The sequence below is a fragment of the Budorcas taxicolor genome, chromosome 13 (assembly GCF_023091745.1).
Source record: "Budorcas taxicolor isolate Tak-1 chromosome 13, Takin1.1, whole genome shotgun sequence".
In the NCBI taxonomy this organism is placed as follows: Eukaryota; Metazoa; Chordata; class Mammalia; order Artiodactyla; family Bovidae; genus Budorcas; species Budorcas taxicolor.
Window position 1 is genome coordinate 58,596,426 of NC_068922.1, and position 15,480 is coordinate 58,611,905.

Consider the following 15,480-nt stretch of genomic DNA (forward strand, 5'->3'; position numbering starts at 1 on the left):
GTCAGACACGACTGAGTGACTTTCACTTCACTTCTTCACTTTTGTTACTAATAGGATACTTCATGCCTTAACATTACTTGTACTGTAGAAAGTAAATAAAGCATTTCTGCAGACTTTGATGACATGTGTTAGACATTTTTTCAAACAAAATTTAAAAGTCAAAATAACATATATTCTTCTATGATTTAATTTAGAACATAGGATAGAAATTAATCTCTAAGAGAATGATAAAGCCTTCTCAAGAAAATTAGAGTATAGCATTTTTTGACAAAAAAATAAAATTATGAAAAATTATTATATTCTACCTCTATAAAATGAAGAACATTTGTCCTTTGCACACAGTATATACTGCTGGAAACAAAATTAATGAAAAGACTTTTGTGATTACAAGATATATTCTGACATATTTTTATATCCACCCACCAAATTTTAGTTTGTTAGGTAAATATACTCTGGAAAGATAGTCTGATGATAGGAAGGTCAAAGCTTGAATTTCTGCCTTCATTTTAGAGTCTGCCATTATTTCCATCTGTCAATAAAAATAAACTACAGTCATACCAGAGTCTTTGCTACAGTTCTGTCAACTCAAACTGGTAATTCTAGATTTGTTTTAGTCTCCAAAACCATGAGCAATAAACTTTAAGTCAGCCAGAATATTCTAGAGCTGCTACAGCTGAAAATATTATCTTCAGTAGTTAAAAACTATCTTCAGTAGTTAGGAATAGTCTGGCATCTATAATTTCCTTCTCTCCTTTTTTCCTCATGAACTACGATAGAACCGTAGACAATGTGTATTTAACTGTGATGAGAATAAATTAGGTCAGCTCCACCCAGCTAATCTTACCTATTAGCATTCACAATTCAATGTTTCAGCAACAATTTACTGCCAAATAATGCACATAGCAGTTGCTAGTTATATAAAAATTCAAGAAGGATAGCTTCAAAATATGATGCAAATAGCCACTGCTAAAAGTAAAAGGCAATAAAACATGACAATTACATTTTAAAAAGAAACATACTTCTTTTCTCCAAAATGGCTGGCAAGTAATATAAGGTCTCTTTAGGATGCTGTCAAGTTTCATCTGGTCCCGTTTTGTCAGTGGAATTAAAGTACCTTTGGGTATATTTAATCTGGGGGGAAAAAATAGGTGAAAAAAAAATCAGTAAAAACAAAGTGCTCCTATAACTTTAAGGTCATATACATTTCATTTTTATTTATCATGCTATTTCAAAAGACTCAGAAATAACAGATGAAAAAATCAGTACAGGTTCACTTTTAAATATGGAGTTGGAGGGAACCTGGTATGTCTTTGACTACTAAGTGTTCAAGATCATGGTGGAAGTCTGTTTCAAGTTGTTTTCTTCCATGCCACACTCACAGGACGATGACAGGAAGATAGACATTGGTTATAAAACAAATGCCGGGAGCACTAACATCATGTGTCTCAACACCAAGGCTGCCCCCAGAGCGCCGCAGTCTTAGAGCGGTGAGTGCCAGTGTGTGTGTGGCCTGCAGCGAGATCCACTGTGGGATTTCAGGTCCCACTGAATCCTTAATTCTTTGTAATTCAATGAGAATTTTCTGGGCCAAGGAAGTTAAGTCTATCAATTTTCACTTATCACTCATGCGTGCACACAGACATACGTATACACATCTATCTTGTTTCAAATTTTTTAAAAGTGGACTGTAATTTTATCTTGGTATGTGTTTAAAAATAGAACATGAGAGGTCCAGGATTTATGCTGTGAATTGCTTTTAGAAGTCACAAATCCTGGATTTCCCAGCAGAGCTCTAGTTTCAAACAGTCTTTCTCAATGTCCCCACAATAATGACTATTTGCCACTGGCAGCTCCTGGATAGGGTGACAGTTTGATTGAAAGAGAGACCTAGAGGATTTCTCTTGAAGCCATGTTTGTGTAGCTATCATGCTGTTTTTTCTTTGATTGTACATTTATTTAGAGTACATTTATTTTGAGGGCACTGGTGGAATTTATGAGATACACCTAGAGTTTCATTTTCTGCCTTAATCAGATTCTCTGTCCTAAGCTTGTATTAGAAACGATCTTCATACAAAGAGATAACCCCCAACGGATTTTGACCATGATGTATACACTAAACTGAACAAAACTTTGATTCACTACAGCATAAACATTCAAAAGTCAAAACCTGTTTTCTCTTGTGCCCTCATTTTGTAAGAAGCAGCGATCATTCCATTTTTAGAAAATAAGCACCTTTAACCAAGGTTTGCTCACTGCTTGAAGAAATCCAAATATGTCTAATTTCACTCTCACCTCTCACTAGCCAATTAAAACAATAAAATATCTTAAAATATCACATTAGCAGAGATGAATAAAGTGATAATGTCTTATGCTGAGGGGCAGGTGGGCTCTTACTCTCCAGGGAAGACAAAATAATTAACCTATCCAGAGGGCAGCCGAAGCCTTAAAAATGTGCATACCCTTTGACCCAGCAATTCCGGGAATTCAGCCTATGGGACTAATTAAGGATACAGGCAAAGATTCAGTCACAAGAGGGTCGGTCAGAGGACTATCTTTCAAAACAGAGATTTGGAACCCATCCAAATGTCCAATTACAAGGGACTGACCAAATAGACACACTCAGAATTGAAACCAAGTGGAAGAAGACATTCAAATAAGATCATAGGGATGTATTTATTGATAAGGAAGTGCAATTACATTGTGTTGTGGGAGAAAAGATTACAAAATCAAGCTCTTCCAAATTCTTTTGGAAGAAACTATGGCAATGCACAGCAAATAATCTACAAGGGCAGAACTGTTTGTCTATAGGTGACTTTTATATTGTTACTTAATGATATTCTTTTCTATAACGAACACATATATCTTAAAACTGACAAAATGTGGATCCCCCAACTTTAAGTAATCTTAAAATGAGATTTTTAAATGAAATTAAGAACTTATGATACAATCAATTCAGATGGCAAACGGTGTTGTCAATGATTACTATTTAGATTCAATGTCTTAATACTTTCTAAGTATAAAGAAATTATTAAAGACTTTAACCATAAGGGTAAAACAAAAAAATATCTTCTAACTAGCTAAAGGTTCGATTAGCCAAATATATTCAAGTATTTTAGTAGTTGAAACAGAAACATCGATAAATTAAATTTATAATGATATAATCCTGAGTTATCGTGAACAACATAAGTAAGAAACAGTAAGCACTTCTCCTGGTAGTGACTCTCCAGGATGAGTGCTACATGTTACAGTGAGTCATCATTTTAAATACCCTCATTCTGCTAACTGTCTAACCTTTTGATATCAGAAGGGAGGAGACCAAGCCATCTAATAGCTGGAACTGTGAGATTATGGGCTTCAAAAGACATAGCCTAAAATAAAGAGCAGAAGCATATTAGCTAAACCTTTTGCAGAGAACTAGCATACTTGTTTTTGCAGCATTTTTTTTTTCAACTTACTAAGGACTCTTACTGAAGACTTCACACTCCCAGAGGCCACAGAAGTAAGAAAATCACCAACAGCTTAGCTAAACTGGACTTTCAGTGGAGGTTTTAAAACTGCTCTATACTATTTCTGTGTTGATTTTCTATAATGTGAAAGTACAAATGACCCTCTCTGACCCAAATTTATTGTCGTTTGTGATTCCACACCTTAATCCCTTGCTCCACCATCCTTTTCTTCTGCTATAAACATATACATCTGCTGCTGCTACTGCTAAGTCACTTCAGTCGTGTCCGACTCTGTGTGACCCCATAGATGGCAGCCCACCAGGCTCCGCCGTCCCTGGGGTTCTCCAGGCAAGAATACTGGAGTGGGTTGCCATTTCCTTCTCCAATGCATAAAAGTGAAAAGTGAAAGTGAAGTTGCTCAGTCGTGTCCGACTCTTCCAGGAATACACAAAGTGTATACCAGTGGTTCCCAAACTTTACCATGAGTCAGGATCACTTAGAGGGCCCACCCTTAGAATTCCAGACTCAGGAGGTCTGAATGGGGACTGAGATTTGCATTTCTAACAACTTCCCAGGACCACATTTTGAGAACCACTGATGTGTAGCAGTTGCCGTCCCTAGTGGTAAAGTTTGGTGGTCTTTTCATTTCTCCTGATGGTTGGAATTGGAAAAGTCAGAATTCAAGACTATATATACTTTTCAGGGTATAATTGGTAATCAGTGTTGTTATGCTGAAGGCTTGCCGTTACTTCAGCAGGCCAGGAGAGTGGAGAATAATTAAGGCCTCTTGCCCGAAGGTAATCCCACTCTGTCATCTGGAGTCACACTGGTTATGCTGGAAGCTGGAATCACAGACTCTGAAACAGAGTGGGCCTAGACTAGGACAGTAGCTTCCCTGGTACCTTTTGGGGGCCCTCAGCTTACTAGGGGCTGATAAGTAAATGCAGAAATCACTCCAGTGAATAATATAAACTATCTCAATAGTGGAAAAGGAAAAATATTTTTCTATACTTACCATAGATCCGTACTTATAGATACACATTATCTCTATGCCTGTTAAAAGAAAGTTAACTTTGAAATTTGTCTCCTTGCATATTATAGTTAGATAATTATATCTAACATCTGCAATTTTTATTTTTGTGAACAATACCAGTGGAAAATTTATGGTTCAGTTTAATACAGTAAAAAACAATAAATATCCCAAATGATTAGTCATTCATTTAAATCTAATAATCGTATTCTTTTAAAGTATTTTATGAAAGTGTTCTATGAGCAGAAAAACACAACTATAAATATGATTTGATTATGACTATTTCAAATAGTCTAACAATAAATTACCATGTGGATCAGCATCCACCAGAGTGAAAACAGGAATGTGAAATGTATCCCACAACTTCTTGACTAGAAGTCTTGTGTTCAGATCAGGTACCCCCTTTCCCTAAAAGCAAGGATTGAAATCATGCATTTTAATTTCAGTAGAATGAAACTGATGACACTGTATCCTTATTTTATTATTAACATAAATATCTTCATAACTTTGACTTAATTATCCCAGGCCTAGGAAAATATTTTAGCAGAAACAAAAATAATAAAAAATGTGACATACATAAAGATGTCCACTGCAGTGTTACTTAAAAGGACAGAAACCACGTTAAATATCCAAAAGATCTAACAACAGGCAGCAGAGCACAGTGGCGACATGCATCAGCTTCAGAGCCGGCTGCCTGCAGAGGCTGACATGCATCAGCTTCAGAGCCGGCTGCCTGCAGAGGCGTCTGGCTCTGCCACTGCTTAGCAGCATGGATCTTAACAGTCATGAAAACGCTCTGAGGTCTGGGGCTTTGTAATAACACCTTCCGATATTATTACAGGAACTAAGTTATTTAATAATTATAAACCATTTAAAAGTATCTGGTTTAAACTCAGGATTTAATAAAACCAAACAGTAGAATGGTATTATGATGTGATTAAAACAATAATTATGTAGAAAAATAATTTGAAGAGCATTACAATAATGTTAAAAGAGAGAACAGGAAACTAAATGAAATGTGGAACAGGGAGGAAGCAAGTAGGGATGAGAACCAGCTTTTGATGGGATAGCCCTGAGTCTGAATTCCCTCTCCACCAATCACTAGTGGGTTTCCTAGTCTCTTTAGGCTGTGGCTTTATTTATAAAACTGGGCTAAATATGCCTACCACCCAGAGTCATGGCACTGCAGCAATGTGGAGTTGAACTATCTTAATCCCAGTACTATGGCTTCCCTGGTGGCTCAAGGTTTTGTTTTTTTTTAGTATGTATTTATTTAATTTACTCATTTGGCTGTGTCTGCTCTTAGTTGCAGCACACAGGATCTTTTGTTGTGGCTCTTGGGCTTTGTTGCCCTGTGGAGTGTGGGATCTTAGTTCCACGACCTGGGATTGAACCCACATCCCCTATATTGCAGATTCTCAACCACTGGACCACCAGGGGAGTCCCTCTCTGAGTCCTAGTTTTGACCAGCCTTGGGATTGTGGTAAAATACCTTCCTGGGTCCCAGTGTTCTATTGTTAAAATGGGGATGATAATAATACCTATCTCATAAGGCTGGAGAGACTACAAGTTGATATGAGGGCATGAAGAGAAGGGGGCAACAGAGGACAAGATGGTTGGATGGCTTCACTGACTCAATGGACCTGAGTTTGAATAAGCTCCAAGAGATGGTGAAGGAGAGGAAGCTGGTGTGCTGCAGTTCATGGGGTCCGAAAGAGTTAGACACTACTGAGTGACTGAACAGACAACATAGAAAACAGCAGTAAGTGTGAACCCTTATTATGTAAAGTGCCTAGCAGAGTTCCTGGTGCGTCACGAATACATAGTGAATGGTAGTGTACTTTAACTATTTCCTTTGGGAGAGATAACCCATATATGTGGTAGAGGAGTCAGACAGTACCAACGATTCCTTCCTAGCCCAGCCCTAGAGTCTAAGCTCCCCTCTGCAGGGGCAGCTACTACAGACCAGCTTCTAGTGGGTGTTTCACCATAGTAACAACAGCAATTATCAACGGCTGCCATGACAGCACCAACATGTAGGTAGACAAAGACTAGAAGGCAGCATTCAAGAGGAAAGACAAAGTAAAAAGAGAAATGTGACCAAGAGCTGAGCTTTATGTGCGTCTCCAGTGCACTAGTACCAGCTGTGATTCAAACTCCAAGGGCTGAAACGGAGGCCTGGGCCACTGTTGGTTTGTCTATAACAGCTTGTCTTCTGATAGTCCAGCAAGCACGCACTCTCACCAGGAAGGTGTCAAAGAGCAGGAGGACTCCACCAAAAGTGAACCCCAGGACAAGGCCACTGGGAGAGCACTTCAGGGGTTCAGGTATGGCCTTGATTACTGACGAGGTCTCAGTGTGCATTTTCTGTCACAGCTGTTCTCCCCTCTCTTCAAACTGGGCACATGCCACTAGGATCTCCTGTGATCATCTCAAATTTTTATTTCTAAGACTACATTCAACATCCGTTTTCTATGAAGTACCAAGCCTCCCTGCCACTTGTTCTATAGCATCCACGGGGACATCGTGGTAAAGCTCCACACACCAGAGTCATTTTGACTCATTCCTCTCATCCTGTGGTCATCACGTCCTTTTAAACTTGCCTTGGAAATGTCCTTTGCTTGAGTCCTTTCTCTTTAACCATTTCCCTGGCAACCTGCCACCAAGGTAACTACCTGAGAGCCTCCAGACAGGCTTCCTGAATCCAGTTATCTCCCTATCCATCTAACTGATGATACTACCACATGAATCCTTGTCATTTCCTTTCTCACCAATCCTTCTCACTTTTGTCAACACCTGATATTTTTGCACTAAATCGGGATGCCTCCTGGGGGTGGCCAGGCCTTCCAAGATGACAACAGCTGCCCAACATCCTGCTCCCTCGGCAGGGCAGCTCTCCTTACTGCTTGCACAAACATACCTCACAAGCATCATACTTACTATTAATAAGCCAGGAGAACTGTAAGTAGATGAGCTTTTTTTTTTTTTTTTTCCTTCAGAGAACTAGGTCTTTATGCAGATCTGTAAGAGTGGAGGAAGGCTGGTACAGGAGGGGGAACCTGATGTGTCTGTTGCTCTTCCATCATCTCACGGACCCACACCCCTGGCTTCCTGTACTGCCACCTCCTTCTTCCCCAGGCCAGCAGATGTCATTGGTCTCCCCAGTTTTATGAACACCTCCCACATTACCCTTTGCTAATTATTGCCTGTAGCTCCCTGTGTATTACCTCAACATATGCTTCTGTGTTCTTTGCTCTTCTTTCAACAGCATACAAACTGTGTGAGGAAGAACAAGGAGTGGCTCTTGTTCATTCAACCCTGTCAAAGCTCCCATGTTACCATACTATAGTCAAGACAAGTAGCCCGTGTGGGAATGGTGTTGAGGGTGATACTGAGAGCCTGTGTAAACTTACATTTCTATTAGAAAATCTCTGGTATTTAAGAATCGGGACCATCACCTTGATTTCAGTCAGATTTGAGGATGGTTAAATAAACACCTTGGAAATTCTTGTTCTATAATCCCTAAAGATGCTTCATAGTGACAAGAGAATGCTGTTCAAACTCATAGATGAAGTTATGAACCACTCTTGTGTGTTTATGTGCTTCAGTCGTGTCTGACTCTTTGCAGTTCCTTGGACTGTAGCCTCCCGGGCTCCTCTGTCCTTGGGATTTCTCAGGCAAGAATACTGGAACAGTTTGCCATTTCCTACTCCAAGGGATCTTCCTGACCCAGGGATAGAACCCATGTCTCCAGCATTGGCAGGTGGACTCTTTACCACTGAGCCACCTGGGAAGCCATAAACCCCTCTTACTGATCAACAAAGTAGTACATTAGTCTGGTAATTGAGGTAAAAGTAGATAATATACCGTAACCATGATGCATGGAGACATTTTGTTGCAAAAGTTGTCATCCAGGAGGCGCTGAAATGTTGCATCTTTTTCTACAATTAGTAGAAATTTTGCATCCGTAATTAAATCTGTGAAGTTAAGGCTGATAAATTTAAGGCATGTGTGTTTCAACTGAACCACTAATTATAAGTAATAATGCCATATCGATCAATTCAAAAGTAGCTATAGATATAGAATTTTTGTTTTTACTTTCACATTTCAGATACCTAGTCTCTTCCAGGGCATCTTCGCAAGCCAGGGATCAAACCTGCTTCTCTTGCCTCTCCTGCACTGGCAGTCAGATTCTTTACCACTAGCGCCACCTATTCACACACAGTATTTACATATCTGTCTTTCTTACTAGACAGTGAGCTCCTAAAAATATCCTAGAAAAGGGAGCATGATGTGTTCATCTTGACCAATACAGGGTATGGCTTACTGGTTACATATTATGAAGGCTTGATTTATTAAAGTAAAAATGAATGAACATGCTGTAAGTTTAAATAGCTTTCTCACTCAAAGGATACTCTGAATTCCTTGAATATTAGATGGCACAGCAACAGCCTAAGTTAACAAGAGGAGACAGTTTTTATTTTAAATAAATAGCAAGTATAACAACATATGGGCTTCTCTGGTGGCTCAGATGGTAAAGAATCCGCCTGCAATGTGGGACACCTGGGTTCAATCCCTGGGTTGGGAAGATTTCCTGGAGGAGGGCATGGCAACCCACTTCAGCATTGTTGTCTGGAAAATCCCCATGGACAGAAGAGTCTGGCGGGCTACAGTCCATGGGGTCGCAAAGAGTCAGACATGACTAAGCGACTAAGCAAACAAACACAGTAACATTTAAAAATTTATCAAGAACACTTTTTGTTGTTGTTTAGTTGCTCAGTTGCAACTCCTGTGGACTGTAGCCTGCCAGGCTCCTGTGTCCATGGGATTTCCCAGGCAAGAATATTGGAGTGGGTTGCCATTTCCTCCTCCAGGGGATCTTCCCAAGCCAGGGATTGAACCCATGTCTCTGAGTCTCCTGTATTGCAGATGGATTCTTTACCACTATGCCACTGGGGAAGCCCTAATTTTTTTATTTTCACTTTTAAAAAATACACTGTCATCAGAAGTCTATGCCTCAGTAAGAAAACAGTAGGACACAGATTTACTTTTCAATAAGAAAACAGACATATGACCCAAACTACTTCCAAGCAGGTGAAAATTTCTTGGAAACTTTATAGATATGTGACTTAAAAAGCAGAAACTGATGAAGGAAAGACTTCCTTATGCAGAATCTCATAGGTGTCATTCTCCTCTTTCTAAAATGGTGAGTTAACCATTTCCAAACTTCTGTGCTAGTTTTGTGACTTTCTATTTACTAAAGCCTAGCAAACACTTTAGTCTCAAACTTACAAATTTCAGAACCAGAAAATTTTATGAAGATTACATAAGATAGCCATGCTAAAATGGTCAAGTCACACTCTACCTGAAAACAACAAACTGTGCATTTAAAAAAGGAATGTGTATGTTTGTTTATTTCAATATGACATCTGACAATTGGCATATTTGGAAACTGGGTAATGTACAACCCCATAAAGCATATACCTCTTCATCCTTTCATTTTATTTTAAAATCTTAAGCTCTGAACTACATAACAAAGCCAGTCAATAAAGTGCATTTCAAACACAAAGGAGTTTGATATGGAGTGGGAGCACATGAACACATTATGATGCTTACTGTTGCACGTGTACAGTTCACCTTGGTGCCATCTTCCTCAAGGTACTTTAAATCGCCAGCAATTAAACCTTTTGATGTAGACAGCTGAAAAAAGTAATAGTCATATATGAAACCTTTTTCTCCAGCGCATTTTATGCTTCTAAGTCCCTTCTCATGTTCACCTGCTAAATTATATAGGTGTTTTGGACCAGACTGGAATTCAAGAAATAAAGGAGAAAATACGTAAGCATTTAGGAATGAAAAGTATTTGACAATTCATCAGTTTTGCTTTCTTTAGCCAAGGGGATACACTGAGACTAGATTATTTAAATTCATAGTGAGAAAAATATAATATCAAAAATATGAAAAGAAGGCACAGATTACATTTATTCTTCTACTATAATTTTCATACATTTTGTTTTAAAATATCTTGTATTAAATGCTACTTACTATATGCAGACTCCTCCTCGGCACTTTTAACATACAGGAAATATCATTAATAATATTGTCCACAACAGTCTGGTTACCAAAGAGTTGGCTGTCAGTGTAATAAATGTCTCTGTGAAAATTTTAAAATTCTCTATTTTAATTAATTATATTTTCTCTGAATATGATAAATATTGGAATATTAACTGAAGAAAGCTTTGAGTTGATGTAAACAAAAAATTTATTACCCACAGACTAGCTTTATGTAACTTTTCAAAACATATAATGAAAGTCAATCCCACACATATAATGAAAGTCAATCCCACTTAACCTTACAACGCACTTCAAAGAGTAATTTATTAGAACAATGTACTTACCTTTTGGTTGCATAAGTGTTGCTCTGTACTAATTTATAAATCATGGAAAGTATTTTAAGAATTAGCGCTGGAAAATAAGATGCAATAAGTGAGTTACTCATCACTTACAAAAATCAAAACATTCTGTGATCAAGGATTAACTCTCTCCAGTTACTTTCCACAACATTATAAAAATTATCTTTCCAAAAGAGAAGTGTTAAGTATAGAATGATAATTGTCTACAAGTTAGATAAAATTAAGTGTTCTCTGTACAGCAAAATTGAAAGAATATTTTTCCACTGAATCATATACTTGAACATTCATTTTGGAATAATACTTTACTTCCACAGTTATTGACAAGGCAAAATTCTACAAATTTATTTCAAGTACAGAATGGCCTGTTAATGAACAAGTAAAATTATTTAGCTCAGAATAACTATAACCCAGAAAGTAATCAAAATTATTTATTTTACCACTAAAAGCTAAGAAAGAATAATTTACCAAAATTTTTAACTGATTTTGGTGAATCACTTTTGATTTTTCTTGTGGTACAATGAGATACCATGTGAAGACCCACAGAATCTTCAAACCTGTCATTTTGTTTAAAGCAAGGGAACAGAATAAAAAAGAGTTAACTTCTGAACACCAAACAACATATGATTAATTTCCTCTTCTGAATATCATTTAAATCCACATTTCTTCCCAATGTAAGCACTGAAATTTTAGGATAACCTCGTTTATAAGCTTAGAGAATTCCAACTGGTAATTAGGTAATTATCTTTGCAACATACAGAGGCACTAAAAGAGTGTTTAAAATACATGAATTAAACACCTTTGATTATAGTGTGTGTGCATGTGTGTGTATTTCTTTCCTGGAAAGACATTTAGGGTATGTGAACTATTATAAATTATTTCACAATTTTATTAGCATTTTGCTTACTGATTTAATACTTTTATTCAATTTAATAATACATTTTGAAATATATCATTTAATTTACCCCCAAAGTTACAGTGATGAAATAAGTTTATACTAGGTTGTTAAATTGAACTGCCAAGCCTGCCCTAAAGATGGCAGGAGGCACCAGGCAAACAGGCCAGGTGACAGCTGCTTCAAGGTTTGGTGAAATCCACCTTGCAAAATATAATTCAAAAGTTTACAGTTTCACTAATTATATTGATCGTAAAAGAATAATGAATGACTAAAGAGCCTTAAGATTTCTTTAATTCTTTTCCTATAACTCTTACTGAGGACTAATTTTGCAGTGTTTTTCATTGTTTAGTGAAAAGTGTCTACAGGTTGAGGACCTGAAAGAACCAAACTATATAACTAGATTCCAAGACTCTGATAAAGCTGTTTGCTGATTTTACCCTCTTGGGGACATGACTTCACAGGAGATCTGCTAAGAGAATGAGCCACTGCAATGTGTTCTGTGCTCAGGATACATTTATTTTGGTCTCAGTATCAGGGCTGGTTATAGCTCCCCTGAGCAAGTTTGCTTCTGCAGTACAGATAAGAATTCTGATGGTGATATTTTCCCCTTTGAGTGCTAGAAAGCTTAGATCCCAGGCTGGAGCCTATTTTTAGCAGGACTGTAAGGCTTTATCATAGGCATTTTGAATTCTGACTACTTTTGGTGCTCCATTTTTTTGTTCCTAGCATTGTTTTCCCTTTGCCTTATCTTTCACACCTACTTCTAGTTTATATAACCTGCCTGTATGGTATGTATTTTATAAACTTCCTTAAATCCTTTTTGGCAGGGTAAAGGCAACAAATAGAATTAAATCCAACTAGAACTCCAACTCAAATAAATTCTAATAATGACTTAGATAATGCACTTAAAAATTTAAAAATGCAAAACGCCCACTTTATATTTTCCCAGCTTGATCTGTTGTCTATTGTGAATGCAGGCGCTTCATTTCTTGCCAAGCTTGTGACTATGTCTTGGATAATTTTTTCTATAGACGAAAGAACCTCAGAACTGAAACAATAAACACACAATGATTCAATCTTAATTTTAAATTAGACCTTTACAATAGGTAACATTTCCCCAGAATATTAATTTTTTGTTTCATTGGTTGTTTTTTAAGACTAGATGATACATGTCAATAATATTCTCTCCCACTAAATTTTAACATGAAGTAATACATGAGTAATACTTTATTACTTTAACATGAGTAATACATTAAAACAATTGTATTTATAGTGGTGAATTTCAAAGAAATTTCATTTGCTTGTAATTTTGCTTCTCAAACAATTACCAACTTAATTAATATCTCCCTTTTAATGACCAATTTATAAATACATTAATATAAATGTATTGATATAAATACATTGATCTTCAGATCAACCTACTTTAAATACAAACTCATTGCCTTGAAATACTACTGATAAATCTTTTAACTGATGTAATACTTGGCTTTGAATTTATTTCCCCAAAGGCAATGTGAAAATATTTCAAAAAAACAGTTCTTACTGTAGTATGTTACCCTAATTGATGTCATGCCATAAATCAGCCCTTTTGAATTTTAGTGATACAAAAAGAAAAAAGTTTAATCATTACCATAAAAGGGCTTGGCAACTACTACACCACAGAAAATTATTAAGACTTAGCCCAATTTTCCATCAGCTGACTCTTAATTTCACAAGCCATCAGCTTCAAAAAATGTTATTGTTATAAACACCATAAAAATATTGCCTAGGAAGGAAAATCATATTAAATCTAGAAAATGCACAAAATGTAGTGTTCTAATTTCCATAGAAACTTCACAGCTTTCATTGAAAATGCATGTATCAGAAAATAACTTTTAAAGCATTCAATATTTCTAATTTGGGGAGCAAAAACTGATTCATTTTTATTTATTCATTTTTCTAGTTTGGAAAAAAGCTGCAGTAATATTATGACCAACTTTAAAACAATCAGATTTACATCTGAAACTTAAACAGGGACTGCTACCCCCTTCTTTTACCCTCTTCTAGTACTCCCTTAAACTAAAACATTTTGTGAAATTTGTTTGAAGGTTTTTTTGGTAGTTGGTTTGGGCTTAAATGACAGTAATTTGTTTAAGTGAAAAACCTTGCTGATAAACTAGAAAAGCAGATCAAGTAAGCAGCACAACAGAGCGTTTTAAGTGAAAGTGGTGAATAATGTAAACATATTTCTTGCAGTTAACTCCAGGTTGGGCAGCTGGAGAATCTCTTTAATTGATTTTATCAGCACCACACTCTAAGCTAAACTCTAACTGCTCTGACTGATTTAAAGAAATGTGTATTTTCTTCCCTTTCAGGTCCATAAATCCCACTGTCTTACTATAAACCACTTAAAATGTGTTGACTGCCTCATTCATTTTGATAAAACACACTTATTAAGAACTTACAACATTGATTTCCCCCCTTTTCTTAAAAAAAAAAATGCTTGAAAACTTCTGAATTTCCACAACTTAAAAAAAATAAACACCAAGCCAAACTGTGGCTTAAACTCCTCAAACTGTCCAGATCTCAGGAAACCTGTGACCCCAGCTGCGGGGACGCTCCTGGAACATTCTAGAAGACAAAGCAGTGGGGAGGGGGTACTGTGGCGGGGGGATGTAGGTGCGGCTGGCACCTGGCTTTTTGAATTGAGAATAAGTTAACAGAAGAAATAGGGGGCACTAAACAAGCGCCTTTCTTGGGGTTCAGGGCTGGTGGGCCGAACAGGCCTCTGTGGCCTCAACATTCTGAGGCAATCTTGCTCCCCAGACTGGGGAGACGGGAAGGGGGCCCAGCATTTCTCCACAGAGCACCTCAAGCCTGGCTGGGCAGAACCTTCTTGCTCCCTAACTCCCAGCAGTCTGTGCCCCAGAAAGAGCCCGTATACCTGGAAGCCAAGCGCATCCCCCCGCCCGTGGGCTCCTCGCCGCCTCTCTTCAGGGCGGCCAGTAGGGAAGCCCTATGCTGGTCCAAAACCTCGAAAAACGAGGCCTCAGGGCCCCTGGGCGTAAAGGCCATAAGGACCCCACTGCAACAAAAGCGTCCAGCAACAAGAGCTCCACCTGGCCTGAGATCACCCTTCTCTGTACCCACAATGCACTTAAAGGGGTGGGGCCTGGAAGGACAGAGCCCCTCTCCCGAGGGGGGGGCCGGACTGCGCATGCGCACACCTCACCCCCTGGTGGGGCTGGACTAACGCATGTGCATAGCGCTTGCACTGACTGAAACATCTGTGCACAGGGCTCTATCAGGTGCAATCTCGCCTGGGCCTCTTCCTGGGTACCTTCTGACAAGCCTCAGGGACCAATGTCAGGGACCAGCAGGATATATTTGGGATGTGGGACCAAGATTTGAGACCTTGAAATGGTTTTATATCTTTTCTTTTTTTTTTTTGCTATTTAGGGAAAGTCGTATCAATGATTTTTCACTAAAACAAGTGGTTATGGCTATCCAGCTGTGTATCAGACACAGTTCTAGGCACTGGGTTCAGATGAGGATCAAGGCAAACGAAATTTCTGCCTTTGCTAGCATTTATGTAGTAGCCTAGGGCTTAAAAACCTATTTCATTCAGCCTCTCCCTTTAAACTCTCATAATCACACCAGTGGGGATTTTGCAAGAGAGGAGAAAGCAGTCCGCAAGCCCAGGCAAGCCTGGGTTAA

General features: G+C 38.0%; 1 protein-coding gene across 1 annotated transcript; it reads right to left on the minus strand.

The window, feature by feature from the left end:
- Positions 1-409: 409 nt before the first annotated feature.
- Positions 410-14,838, minus strand: SPO11 (SPO11 initiator of meiotic double stranded breaks). Its single transcript, XM_052651245.1, has 12 exons — positions 14,708-14,838; positions 11,355-11,443; positions 10,875-10,941; positions 10,522-10,630; positions 10,093-10,176; positions 8,892-8,928; positions 8,344-8,453; positions 4,785-4,884; positions 4,462-4,499; positions 3,292-3,368; positions 1,020-1,131; positions 410-529 (listed from the first exon to the last, which is right to left on the minus strand). Exons 1-12 carry the CDS (start codon positions 14,836-14,838, stop codon positions 410-412), a joined length of 1,074 nt encoding a protein of 357 aa, XP_052507205.1.
- Between the last annotated feature and the right edge of the window lie 642 nt (positions 14,839-15,480).

Coding starts and splice junctions, on each gene's coding strand:
- SPO11 (XM_052651245.1), bottom strand. CDS start 14,838: ATGGCCTTTACGCCCAGGGGCCCTGAGGCCTCGTTTTTCGAGGTTTTG. Junction 4,885..8,343: donor CTCCATGCATCATGGTTACG/GTATATTATCTA, acceptor CCTTGCTTTTAG/GGAAAGGGGGTACCTGATCT. Junction 1,132..3,291: donor CTCCCTTCTGATATCAAAAG/GTTAGACAGTTA, acceptor TTTTCCCCCCAG/ATTAAATATACCCAAAGGTA.